Source organism: Typopeltis vanoorti, chromosome 13 (assembly GCF_054136105.1).
Source record: "Typopeltis vanoorti isolate ZY-2024b chromosome 13, IOZ_Tvanoo_1.0, whole genome shotgun sequence".
NCBI classification, from domain to species: Eukaryota; Metazoa; Arthropoda; class Arachnida; order Uropygi; family Thelyphonidae; genus Typopeltis; species Typopeltis vanoorti.
This window is the reverse complement of record NC_143561.1, coordinates 15,361,800-15,376,451: the sequence shown is the minus strand read 5'-3', so window position 1 is coordinate 15,376,451 and position 14,652 is coordinate 15,361,800. Positions and strand designations below refer to the sequence as shown.

General features: G+C 37.3%; 1 protein-coding gene across 4 annotated transcripts in view; it reads left to right on the top strand.

Moving 5' to 3' along the window:
* LOC150099946 (ATP-binding cassette sub-family C member 1-like) overlaps positions 1 to 14,652 on the top strand; it is a 684,487-nt gene that overhangs the window by 461,501 nt on the left and 208,334 nt on the right. For all 4 annotated transcript variants that reach the window (XM_090403130.1, XM_090403131.1, XM_090403128.1 and 1 more), the window contains 2 exons: positions 8,143 to 8,238; positions 11,900 to 12,020. In XM_090403130.1, coding sequence (XP_090259256.1) covers positions 8,143 to 8,238; positions 11,900 to 12,020 — 217 coding nt within the window. The remainder of the gene's footprint in view (positions 1 to 8,142; positions 8,239 to 11,899; positions 12,021 to 14,652) is intronic.

The following is a 14,652-nucleotide window of genomic DNA, read 5'->3' as shown; positions in this document are numbered from 1 at the left end:
TCTCCATCCAAATCTTTGCCAATATCATTAATATACATGTTAAACAGTAATGGCCCTAGAACAGACCCCATGAGGCACTCCACTAATGACTTTCCCTTTCCTGGATATTGCACCCCCATACACAACTTGTTGTTACCTATCAGATAGCCAGTCTCCAATCCAATGCACTAATCTAATATCCAACCCCATCTGCTCTAGTTTGACTGTCAACTTATGATGAGGTACTCTAACAAAAGCCTTTGCAAAATCCAAGTATATTACTGTCTATCCTTCTCCTCTGTTCAAGGAAGCAGTCAGTTTATTGTAATAAGTAAGTACATTACTAAAACATGACCTCCCTTTAGCAAATATATGCTGTCCATCAAAGATAATACCATTGTTGTCAACCCAACTCTGGATCCTAGTTCACAAGCTTCTCCAACAAATTAACCACAGCACCTGACACACACAAATAGGTCTATAGTTTGATGCTTGAGTTCTATCACCTCCTTGATGAAGTGGCATAATCTTGCCCTCCTTCCACTCCTTAGGAACTTACCAAGTTCAAGACTCGTATTAAAATAATATGTCAAACAGGTGTCAACTCCCTGGCACATTCCTTTAGAATATGCAGTGATATATTATCAAGTCCCACAGCCTTCTTTACATTTAGTTTACTCAACTCCCCAAACACCTCTTGCTCACTTACAGTCAGTCTCTCCTCCCCATCATCAACTGCTCTCAATCTTTCCATGAAGTCACATTCACAAGATTGAAAGATCTTTATGAACTGCTCATTAAGTATCTCCCCCACACCTTCTGCAACAGCTGTCTTTATACCATTTTCTCCAATCAATGTCATCCTTCCATAATCATTCTTTCTTTTGCTGGCTACATATCAAAAGAACTCCCTAGTATTCTTTTTGGCTTCATTAGCTAAATGCTGTTCATACCTCTCTTTAGCTACTCTCACCAACCAAGTCACCCTCCTTGCCTGGTCTTTGTAGACCTCATGAAATTGGTTATTTTCACTTCTCTTATGCTGCCTCCACATTGCCCTTTTTCTCTGAATTGCATGCTTAATCTCTTTATTCATCCATCTCACACCTACCTTATTTAACCTTCTCACCCTTGGAATACATTTAGAATTTAGACATTGCATCTACTAGATAGTTTTTGAAAATCCCCCAAGCTGCCTTGATTTCTTTTCCAGCTAACTCCTCATTCCACACTACACCCGCAAGTTGTCTCCTGAGCTCTTCATAATCACCCCCCCTTGTAGTTCCACATATACCCTTTTCTCACATAGGTCCTCGCACTGCTGGCAACCACCCAGGTAATCACCTCATGGACACTCTCATTAGAGGGAACATATCTCCCTAAAAATGTTTAAACATTGGAATCAAAAATGCAGACTTCATAGATCATCAACTTTACAATATGATGACACTCTCAGGAAGGAAACAGCTCTTGATCAGCTAAATGCCCACATAAACAAAGAACCTCTATTTTCCAGTCCTTTACCTCCAAATACTCCATAAATCTAAACCTTACCAAACTCTGTACAAAAAAAGAATCAAAAGAAATACTCAAAGAAAGAGCCTAAATACTATTAATCTTCTTTCATCCTCCAAACAGATTATTTGTTATACCAATGGATCGTCAGATACCAATATGATTAATGGAGGTGCTGGTGTTCTTCTTCTCCTCCTGAAAGGTGAAAAACTTTCAATAAAAGTTGCATCTGGGAGAGTTGCTTCTAATTTTACCAGCGAACTTTACGCCATAAATAAAGCACTTGAAGCCTACTTAAAATTATCACCATCTCAACAATCTGAGGGAATTATAATTTACAGTGACTCAAGATCAGCTATGGAGGCAATCAAAAATGGCAATACCAAACTCACACAAGACACCCATAAACTCTTGAATCAACTAAAGTGTTTAGGAAAAAGTTGCATTTTACAATGGATTTCTGCTCATGTAGGCATTGATTACAATGAAGTAGCTGATAAATTAGCAAAAGAGGCCAGAGAACTCAACCAAGAAACTCACATGATAACTCTTGCTGATGCTAATGCATTAGCAAAAGCTAAACTAATTCCACTGAAATCAGTGATACAACATCAAATTCCCGAAATCAATGCTGACAGAAAGACCTCCACCACGATAGCAAGACTACGAACAGGACATTACAGAGGAATGAAGATCAATACAGATGATACGAGAACATATAGAAACTGCAACAACTGCCCCAATATTGAACTGACACCCACTCATATCTTTACCTTTCCAGCAATTACAACAGCCTTGCAAGAAATTGATCCTAATCTTAAACAACAGCTCTATACATATAAAATAATCGAGATAGCCAAAGCAGTTCAAGGAGCAAATGGAAACATCTAAGAATCTTCAAAGGACAAGACAACAACAACAACATCATAAAGCAAACTGTCAAATTGTCATTACTGTATATCAAATCTGCCTTAAAAAAAAAAAAAAAAGAGTTTTTAATGAGTCCTTTATCAACAAAGCATTTAACAGCTTTAGACTTCCAGTCTCGAGATATGTGGAAGAAATATCTTGGGCCTGGTTGGCCGAGTTGTTAGCATATCTGCTTTCCAGCCAGAAGTCTGTGATTTCAATTCCCACTGTGGGCATGGATGTTTGTGATTGTCTGTGGAAATACTAGTGGTGGTGGCGGGTGGTAGATGGCGTTGGTGTAGTTGGTGGAGACAGAAAGATACGGAGTAGATGTCCTACCTTGATGAGTCTCACTTCCTGGAGGTGTCACTTAATAATAATAATAAAAAAACTTTCTTTAGCTGACCAAGTGCTTAGCATATCCACTCTCCAGCCTAAAGGCTGCATGGGCATCCATGCCCACGGCGGGTTCAAATCCTGCCATGAGCATGGATGTTTGTGATTGCCTGTGAAAATACTGGTGGTAGTGCTCAGCAGTAGATGGCATTGGTGTAGATGATGAAGGTAGTTGTGATTAGTGGGGGTGGGACAGAGAGTTATAGAGTAGGTGCCCTTCCTTGATGAGTCTTTGGACTCCCTGGAGGTGTTGCATAATAACAGTAATAATAATAATAATCATACTCCAGCATATTGAAGAGATTTCTGAATGCATTGCTAAAGTTCTGAGATCACTTAACATTGTGGTGTCCTTTTGTCCTGTCAGAAAGTTTTCGATATCCTTAAAGAAAGAAGCTTCTTCTTTCATATCCTTAAAGAAAGAAGCTTAACGATAAGCTTCCTCCATTCAGCTTTCAAGGTGTCTGCCAGATCCTTTTCTTCCATGGTCTTACTTCGTTTGGCTTACAATCTGGTAGATCTGCAATCATCTGTTGTGAGGAACATGAATCATACATCTGTATCACAAATCGAAACAGTCTGGCTTAGCAGAACATGCTATGTCGAGTAAACATTGGTACTTTGGAGGGTATGGGGGGACTTTTATACAAAATTAAATTCATTTATAGATGCATTTAATGGTTTTAATGAGTTTAATAAATTTTTAATAAAAAAAGGGTTTTAATGAGTCCTTTTTTTGCGAACACTGGGCAGTGACTAAAATTAAAATGATCTCCAGAGCAAGAACAGTCATCTGTATGAAGGGCAATTTATGTAGAATTAATTGCCCTTCATACAGATGACTTTAATTTTATAATTACTATGGAAAAAATTCCATGTGCATTTCTTTTGTCTGCTTTTATACAGCTGTGTTTTTGTTCAGTTGTAGATTTCTTAAGGCTTCCTTCATTCCTCTGTAGTGCTGCTAGCATGTGAAGACAGAGGTAGTGCATGTCAAGACCTGTTAAAAACAAAGATATCGTTGTGTTTATTTCATTGTCAATACTAATTTTTAAGTTTGTGCTATTCAGATTGACGATTTTTTTTTTTTTTTTTGTATGATTGTGTGGTATTTTGTTAGAATTTTATTGTCTCAGTATTATATCCAACTGTACCCATTGTATTCAACATGCTAAAGTTCTGTTGGCTGCCAGTTTTAGCAACCTATCCAGCCCACCACGATTTAAAGACTATATTATTCGTAGTGTAGTTGATTATTTTGTTGCTTGCTACACAAGTGGTATGCATGCATCTTGTTGTTAAAAAATGTGGCAGGTGTGAGATGGGAATGTGTATGTGTGCATGAAATGTAGGCAGTGGGAGATACTGAGAGACATAAGTATCTCAATCTTGGGATATAATGGCAGTAGAAATAATCCTTCAGAAACCGGTGAAATTCAGTCTGTGGATACCAGTAGCATGTTGGAGGGTGGAGAAAATATTAAAGATGTACAGATTGATTTAGCCTTGGGCAGTGTATCAGACAGAAATAGTTTGCCTGATGATCATGATTGTGTGTGTGTGTGTGTGTGTGTGTGTGTGTGTGTGTGTGTGTGTGTGTGTGTGTGTGTGTGTGTGTGTGTGTGTGTGTGTGTGTGTGTGTGTGTGTGTGTGTGAATTTAAACTAGGATGTGTGGAGAGAGAAACAGAATTGCTGAGAAAGGAGAGAGGGAATGAAGACTGAGTTGAGGAGGGTAAATGAAGATATTAGAAACTTGATGTGCAGGCTAAAAACAATCCAGGCAATCCAAAGGAATTTTATCATTATATCACAATAAAAGAAAGAATGAACATGGAAGAATACTTTAGCAAATGCATATAGTGCCCCAGTGTCAGAAGCTGATGAGATTGTTTAAATAATGAGTGCTCATTTTAAGATTTATCAGCCAGGTGTATGTAACATAGTGCACAGTCATACTATTACAATGTAAGAAGAGATACAGTTGTGCAAGAATGATGTTCAAGAGCTGTTGCATAGCCTGGATAAGAATTCAGCAATAGGGACAGATAGGGTATCTGTATGTATGCTAAAGGAATATTCAGCCAAATTGGCTAGACCCTTAACATGTTTGTATAATATAACTTGAGTCTCAGCTCAAATAAGATCCAACAGGAATGGAAAGAAGGTATAATAGTTCTGTTGTACAAGGGTGGCACATAAACTAATGTGTCTAACTAATTAGTATCTCTGGAGTGGTGGCAAAGATTTTAGAGAACTAAAAGAACTCGAATAAGGAAATGTGCTGACAGACAAGGTTTTATCTGCAAGGAAGAGCATGCGTTTACTAAAGGAAGATTATGTTTAACAATTGCTTTTATTTTATAACAATGTTACTGCTGAGTTGGATAAAGGGAATGGACATACTATAATACTGTTGGACTTTGCTAAGCCACTTGATAGGATACCACACAAAAGGCTATTGCAATCCCCCTGTTTTCCTGTTCCTCTTTCATTCCCGTTCTCTCTCTTATCTCTCGCACTACTACTTTGTCGTGCAGCACTTCAGCCTTTTCTGTTCCACTCTTCTGATGTTTCACTAGCCTCTTAATTCAGATCTCTTTGCTTGCATCACACACTGTACTCCATGTAACAATAGTTTCTCCAGTTCACTCGCTCCAGAGTCATTAAAATGCACTTTATCACTTCTGTATAATTCCATTCTTCCCTCAAATATATACTACACATCCACAAATTGCATTACCTTCTCCTCACACAGCACTGTGAGCATACCATTTATGATTTTCGCTTTCCTTCTCAACTTATCATTGTCGTACTTTGGCAAGACATTGACAATCCACTCTCCTCAGTAGTCTAATATCCACCCTCACATTCTCCATGCACTGTATAATGTAATTTTCTATTACATTTTCTTGTTAAAAGTTTATTTTTCACTTGGTCAGACTGTAATAAATTTAGTTTAATCCTTTATCCAAGTGTGTGCAAACAAAGTTTGTGCCTGAAAGTATCTTCAGGACTGGGGTAAAGTGGTGCAACACCAGGCAACTCCTTGCAAAGGTGGAGCAAGCTACCAACACTCCTATCTCAATATCTCCCATAATGCAAAACACATCTCCTTGCAGATATGTATAATGTTATGCATTAAGAGAAGGACCACTACCCAGACTAGTTTCGACCTTTATTGAGGTCTCTTCAGTGGGAGCCAGGCCCAATAGCTCCTACACAGCTCCTGTAGGAGGAGATGACCTTGCTAATGCTTCTGCCTGGTATCTCTCCACTTGGGCCTGGCTCCCACTGAAGAGACCTCAATAAAGGTCGAAACTAGTCTGGGTAGTGGCCCTTCCCTTAATGCATAACATTATACATATCCGCAAGGAGATGTGTTTTGCATTGTGGGAGATACCGAGATAGGAGTGTTGGTAGCATGCTCCACCTTTGCAAGGAGTTGCCCGGTGTTGTACCACTTTACCCCAGTCCTGAAGATACTTTCAGGCACAAACTTTGTTTGCACACACTTGGATAAAGGATTAAACTAAATTTATTACATTTTCTTGTGTGGCATATCTGTTCGAAGAATGGCTTTATAGACTTTGTGTTGTTTAAGACTGGCATTTTATGATGATTCTTGTGATTCCATGAAGGTGCTGAATAATAAAAATAATATGATTACAACACAGGTAAGAAGTCTTTAGCTAGTTGGAAAATGGAATCTTTAAATGGAATGCATTTGAATTTTTTCATATTTGCGCAGACTATGCCATGTATTGTTTTATTATATTTATTCTTTTAAAAAAATATAATCAATAACATCGTTAATACCTCTTTTTTTCCTGAAGTCTGTAAAACATTATTTTAGCCTTAATGTTTTTTCAAATCATTAAGCCATCTGTCTCCTCCTCTTGCCAATTATTATTATTATTATGATTCAGGCCTCAATGGAGTCAAAAGACTCATTGACTTATTGTGGGATGTCCTTCCTAGAAAACACGAAGTCTATCATACCATACCCTGAACTCACTGACTGTTCGTACTCTCACCACTCTATCAGGCAATGCATTCCATGGATCAACCACCCTTATACACCCTCTTGCTCATGGCTTCCTTTCGTAATTTTCAGGGATGGCCTCTTGTCCTCATTTCTTCCCCCTGTTCCACTAAGCAAAAGAACTCCCAGTATGTAACTACCTCTCAACATTTTGAAAGTCTCAATCATATCACCTCTCCTTCTATCTACCAAACTCTGCAGTCCACATTCCTTCAGTTGATCCTCATAAGCAACATTGTATAGTCCAAACTATATTTGTTATCCACCTCTGTACCCTTTTTACAATTAATTTATCCACCTCAAATCATGGAGGCCAAATTTGAGAACAATAGTCCAAGTGTGATTTGATCAGGGCTTTATACAATGGAATGACAACTCTCTTATATCTGCAGGTCAGTGCCTTTCTCAGTATTGCAGCAATCCTCTGGGTTACCTTCATCACCTTTGCAATATTTTCCCTGAATTTCAGGTTTCTATCAGTCATTACCCACAGATCTCTTGTCTCCCCCTACTTCCTCCAGTACAACTTCTCCAATAGAGTATGAAGTGTCCCAAACCTCAAGACCTTACATTTTGTTGCATTAAACCGAAATCCCATTCATCTGCCCATCTGTCTAGTTTATTTCAATTATCTTGGAGGGCTATACCACATCAGCACTATTATTAATAACCCTTCCTAGCTTCACATCATCTGCAAACAACTAAATATCCCCCTGCAATCCACTGACAATGTCATTGATATAAAGGTTAAACAATACAGGTCCCAGTATTGAGCCCTGTGGGACCCCCACTTGTAACTGTCTGCCTCCTTGTTATTGTCCCACTATACACAACTCTCTGATGCCTATCAGATAGTCAATCCTGATTCCAGTTGACTAATCTGACATCTAAACCCATGTTCTGCAAATTAAATATCAACTTATCATGTGGCACCCTGTAAAATACCTTTGAGAAATTTAAAAAATAGCAGAATATGTCTTTCCCTCATCAACTGCTCTTGTCATTAAAGTTGAGCATATTCTCATATTTAAATAAGAGCTAATTTTCCTAATCGTAAGTATTTGTTTGTATGCGTGTTTGTGTTCTTCTATGATTGATTTTGCTTACTTTTGTTTATTATATTAATCCAAATCACTTCAAAAACAAAGAATTGTTATTATAGCATTCTCAATCTGAATTCAAATCTTTATATCAGTATCTCTAATGCTATAGTGTACTGGAATTTAAAAATAGTAATAGTGAGAGGAACATATTTAGTATTTACCAACAAGTCATAATTAATGTTTGTTTTAATATTTAGGTTAATCTTCAAATATACCTTAATTATATCTGCTACATGGGCATCTTCCTATTTGCAATGTCAACATTATTTGCAGCCATATATGTTGCAGGTCAGGTAAGATTTGATGTTTTGAAATTAATATAAGAGATGTATAGTATAAACTGAAAAGTTAATCATTAAATAAATTCTGACATATAATTTTAACTTCCAACACAGTTTAAATAGTTTTTATAAATTTGATTTTAAATTTAATATGTACTATATTACTATATACTATATTGTCTTTGAGACATGATGCTTTCAGACTCAGTTGCCTGCCATGGTCAAGTAGCTTGACTTTTATATAAACATAAATAATATTATGATAGAGTGATCAACCTTATCCTCATTGTTTGCTGCTTCTAAGGATCATTTCTGTATGTACTTTACTGATTTACCTGTTTTGAGAGAAAACAACTGGAAAGCATTGCTACCTCTATATGAGACTGTCTAACTTACCTTCAATTAAAAAGTAAAGGTTCTTTTGCATCCTAAATGAGAACTTTGAAGCCAGATCTTTCCAAACCAAAGAGCTTCATCATTACTATATCACAAAACATAATAGTAAAGTTAAATAAGGAACATTTCACACCAGCAGTATTGGATATTCCAAGATTAAGGTCAGATGAATAAATAAATTAACAAGAACTGTAGAAAAAATACAGTAGATATTTACAGTGATTCTGCTTACAGTGAAATCCACATTGCCATGATTTTTATTTTTATTTTGGAATAAAAAGGAAAGAAAAGAAACTTGGTCAAATCTGCTTGACTACAATTTTCTGAAGCACATCAAAAATTTTTTTCCAATTGAAATGCGTGATATCTGATTACAAAAAAACTATAAAAGAAGGAACCTGTAGATAAGTTTTTTAATAGCTGGATGTTGTATTCCTTAGAGAAGTAGGGAGGACTTCTAGAGGATATAAGAAAGAGGTGGACAAGAAGTTGGTTCAGTATGTTTTGAGTAGGATAATAAATGGATGCCACCAGCATCCATTTGTTGCCCTACTAAGGGACAATAAATGGGTTTGAGGGAAAGTGGTGAAATAGTGTTGGCCAGTTCAACACTACCATAAATACCTGTAGCAGAGCCACAAAGAGGAAACATATCTATGAGACAGTGACTGGAATAATCCTGTGAGAGAAGGGTCACCATTTAACTGAATCGTTCTCCTCCAGACAACATGAAGCATTTTTAGAGAGGTGTTTGGTTCAACACCCGATATATGAGAATAATATTTAAGGGAAGGCATATTTAGGATTTAGACAATGTTAAGAATTGTATACTGGTGAGAAATAATGTCTTTAGCAGAAAATGACTCCAGGTTTTTTTCTGAGATGCTGATGAGGCTGTTATGAATGTGATATTCTTATTACATGGGAGATTAGAGGTGTAAGTCAGTCCAAGGAAAGAGGGATACCTAATTGCATGGACATCTGAGTATTATTAAACACATCAAAGATTGTGTTTTAGAGATATTAAAATTGACAAAGCTGTCCTCACAATACTGAATTATAGCAAGCAGATCAGTGCTTAAGGAAGTGTTTACCCTGTGAAATGGCAAACTATCCTGTAAAAATCTCACCAGGAATACTTTGTGGGCAAAAGCCTACAAAGTCATCTACAGTCAGAAATGATGAAAGGGACTCTAAGACAGGTAGCAAATTGCAGTCTGGTCATTATGCAGTGAAATCAGGAATCATTCCTGAATTTACTGTCCTATCCTGTCATATTCCTGCCCACCCATTCAGCATTCAGGAATGTGATATGATGTGATGTGATGCTTGGATGAAGGAAATGGCTACACAGTGATACTACTGAACTTTACAAAGGCATTCAGCAGGATACCACATGGACCTCCGTTGTGTAAATTGGAACAAATATGGTTGGATATGAGGCTGGTGATACGTATAAGAGGATGGCAGATAGACAAAAAAAAAATAGTACATGGAGGAACTGATTGTTACAAGAATATAGAATGTTCCTATCAGGATAGATTGCGGATGTGCAGATGGTGATGTTCTAGTTGTTGATATATGGAAAAGAGGAGATATGATAGAAACATATTAGTTATTAAAGATATTTGATAGGATTGACAAAAAAAGTCTTTTTTAATGCATAGAAGGAAGTGGTAAAACAAAGTCATCTCCTCCTTCTCTGAAAATTCTGTAAAAGTGTGGTTAGCAAAGGTGTGTGACTAGGTTTTTTGCTTGGAGGATGGAGAATATTATCCTCTCCATTTCCCTATCTCTCACAAGCACTTCAGTCTCATCTGCTCCATTCTCCTGATCTTTCCCTTCACCTCATATTTCCTCTGATCTCTTCCCCATCATTCACTGCATTTCCTTCTAGAACCAGTTTCTCCAGTTGATTCACACCAAAGCCATTCAAATGCAATCCATTACTTTTGTACTAATCCACTTTTTCTCTTAAATACACACCACATATCTACAGACTCCACTCCCCTTTTTTTACTCAACTCTGCCAGCATACCATTCATGATTCTTGCTTTCCATCTCAACTTTTCATTATCATACCTTATCCATGGTAATAGTTTATAATAGAGACCAATATTCTCCAACGTATGCAACAGCTTTCCATTGTGCTTTCTGTCTGAAGTCATAATAGAGTTCAAAAGTACTGTAGCATCTCCAGTTCCCATTAGTTAACTCAGCCATAACATTATAATAAAATGTGCAGGTTGCTCAAACATGATCCTCCGTTAGTAAACCCATGCTGTTCTTTGCAAGGTATAGATAGATTCACAGTCATCCCATTTTTGTGCTCTTACCGACTTTTCTACAATCTTCACTACCACCACTCCAGAGATACTGATAGGTCAATAGTTATACATCAACATTTGCACCACCCTTGTACAATAAGATTGGCATGCATTCTTTCCACTCCTGTGGAGTCTTCCATGTTCTAAGACTCAAATTATACAGTCTGGTCAAAGATGTAGCCAGTTCATCTGAACACTTTTAGCAACTATGCTGATTTCCCATCAGTCCTGACTGCTGAATTCTTATTCTTTTTATGCATATCTAGTACCCCCATCCCCTCTCCTCATACACCTGAGTTTTCTCACCCAGTGAAGAGGTAGTATTGAGCTCAATGGTGCACACCAAGTTGATAGCGCTTAGCAAAATGAGCAGTCATTAATTGAATAATCTTTTCTGCATTTGTCACCCACATACTATCTTCATTCTGTACAGTTATGCTTTCACATTATTCTTTTTTCTACTTGCAACATTCTTTTCGATAACAATATAATTCTTTTCCTTCTGCATCATCTTTAAAAATATTTTGCTTAATAAGATTGCACATCAGTTTCACCCCACCCCCCACCCTGTTTATTCTTCAAACTCTAGAGACATATTTGAATATTGCATCATTTAAGTATTTTTTAAATGCATCCCATGCACTGCCAATATCCTTTCCATCTAGCAACCAATACTATGGGACAGAACTTAGTGCACTCAAAATTGTTTTCATGATTGTCAAAAATGTATTGCGCTATTTGGTTATGTTCTACCTAAAGAAAAGTTTGAACTTTATAAAATGGTTTTTAGAGTTTCTTAATTATTAATTTGATAATCCTTTGTTTGTCATCTCCTTTTAAGAAAACTTTGCTTAATCAATAATAACATAGTGATCTGATTTTAATGTAACTATTAAACAAGATCGTAAGCTTAATTTAGTAATGATTTGAATGTTTTTATTTCATACCAGTTGGGATCTGCTGTGTGGCTGAGTGATTGGAGTCAAGATCAGCCTCTCCCCAATGGAATGCAGGATATTAATAAAAGAAATTTACGACTTGGAGTTTATGGATCACTTATGCTTGCTCAAGGTAATTTTTTTTTTTAGGGATCCAAACTATTGATGCTGTTGAATAACTACTGCTGCTTTATAAGAATTCCCTGCCAGTGGTAAATCATTAGAAATGGATTTTTTTAATATAATTTGTGAAATAAAATTTATTTAGAATGGATAGTTAAATCCTGGAGCTGCATAAAGTAATTTATGTGACATAAATACTTTATGGATGATTACGTTGTCATGTATGAAATATATAACATAAATTACTCAAATATACTTATAAGTTATTCAGACCTCCATCCTTTTACTATGTATGAAATTTTAGCAAGTATGAACACAGCTAATCCAGATTATTCAATATCACTGCATATAGTCAGCCTGCAGATTAGCCAGTCCCAATTTATGAGCACCAAAATAAGTAAAAACACATCCCTTGTGTATTTGGATTTTTTGCCCAGAGAGAGAGAGAGAGAGAGAGACAGAGAGTGGTGACTGGAATGGATTGCCAGAGGAATAAATATTGTATGAATAATGGTTATGATGAGTCTTCTGACTTTGTGGAGAGATCCATATATAATAATAATAACACACTGTTCAATTATTCATAGACTCATCTAAATTGAGTCTGAAGGCGGTGTTGCTTCATAATGGAGGCCAGCTTCCATTTGTTCCAGTTGGATACACTGTTTACATGAAAGAAACCTACGCAATCTAAACAGCTGTTTGACTGTCTTCAATGCAGCAATTACAGCTGGCATCTCTGTGGTGACTTGAAGATAGTGTCTGTGTTGGTGGTCTGTAGCTGGAATATACGAAGTACTGCTGTTTTTTATGTGAATGGGACAACCAAGCAAGGACTTTGCATTATGTGAAGAGACACTGGCCTGCGAGGAAATCTCTGAAGGTCAGAGAGAAGAATGTGCAACACCCAGCACTGGCAGAAACATATAAAATTCTGCTACCACCCCTACACACCAACTCAGTCTGCTAAAAAATTTGTAAAAGCCATGGACCAGACTGGATCAGCTTTCAAGGACCTGGCTGACAAATTCCTTTGACTCAGCGAAGTGAAAATTAAAGAGGGAGTTTTTGTGGGACCTTAGATCTGAGAGCTCTTGATTGACGAGATGTTCAAAAACCTGCTACAAGGTGAAGCTTGGGACACGTTTCATCTGGTGTCAACTAACTTCCTCAGAAATGTTGGGGCACAAAACTACAAGGAACTGGTCGAGGACTGGTTGTCTCTGTATCAAAAACTTTATTATTATTATTATTTGACACCTCCAGGGAGTCCAAAGACTCATCGAAGGAGGGCACCTGCTTTACAGCTGTAATGGCCCTAAAACAGACCCTTGAGGTACACCACTAATGATTCTTCTTCTGGGATATTGCTATCTCATACACAACTTGTTGATACTTATCATATAGCCAATCTCCCATCCAATGCACTAGTCTAATATCCAACCCTATCCAATTAGGAAAATATATATTTTAGTAAGCAGATAGCATCCAAGACCAAGCAAAATGAATTTGTCTTCGAGAAAGAGACAGAGAAAGAAATAGAGTGAGAATTACCTTTGGGGGTGTGTGTGTTTCAATTCTAAAACTTTTGGATCACGTATTTAAGCAAATACTTGATCAAAAAGTCTTTGAATTAAAATCACTGCATTGGGAATTATTGTGAAGTGTTAAATCTTACTTCCACTTGGTGAAAGCAACAAGGAGAATTATATGAGGAAAAGATATATATTATTATTATTATTATTATTATTATTGTTCCGGGAAACTCCAAGGAGTCGACAGACTCATCGAGGGAGGCCCTAACATCATGTCTGGAACAACTATTCAACATTCACACAGTATCTATCATATCTTGCCTTGAACTCATTCACGGTCGTAGCACCCACAACAGACTCTGGAAGCTTATTCCACTCATTCACCACTCTCCAAGTAAAAAACCTAGCTCTAACACCCTTGTCAACCACGCTCTTGCCCAGCTTCCATGCATGACCCCCTAGTCCTCCCACCACCAGTCATATTTTCAAAAATATCTTCTGGATCAATCTTATAAAAACCCTTCAGTAATTTGAATGTCTCAATCATATCACCCCTCCTTCGCCTATCGTCCAATTTCTGCAACCCACAAATCTTCAACCTATTCTCATAAGGTTCATTCCACAGACCTGCTATCATCTTGGTCACTCGTCTCTGGACCCTCTCCACTTCCTCCCCATCACGAAGAAACCCTGGTGCCCATAACTGGGCACAGAAGTCCAGATGGGGTCTTATCAAGACTCGATACAGAGAAACAACAACTTGTTTGTCTCTGCATGTTAAAGTATTTTTCATAAGCCAAGTGATTTGGTGAGCTGTTTTAGTCACTTTCGCAATGTGCCCCCTAAACTTCAACTCCCTATCCACCAGCACTCCCAAATCCCTGGCCTCATCAATCTCCTGGAGTACAGTTCCACCAATGCAATATACTGCTGCTATTCTTTTCACCCCAAAGTGCATAACCTTACACTTTGCCACATTAAACTGACATCCATTTTTCCTAGCCCAGTTCTCCAAACTATCCAAATCATCCTGTAAAATTTTGACATCCTGTGCACTCACAATTGCTCTACCCAACTTTGCATCATCAGCAAACAAGTGAACACTTC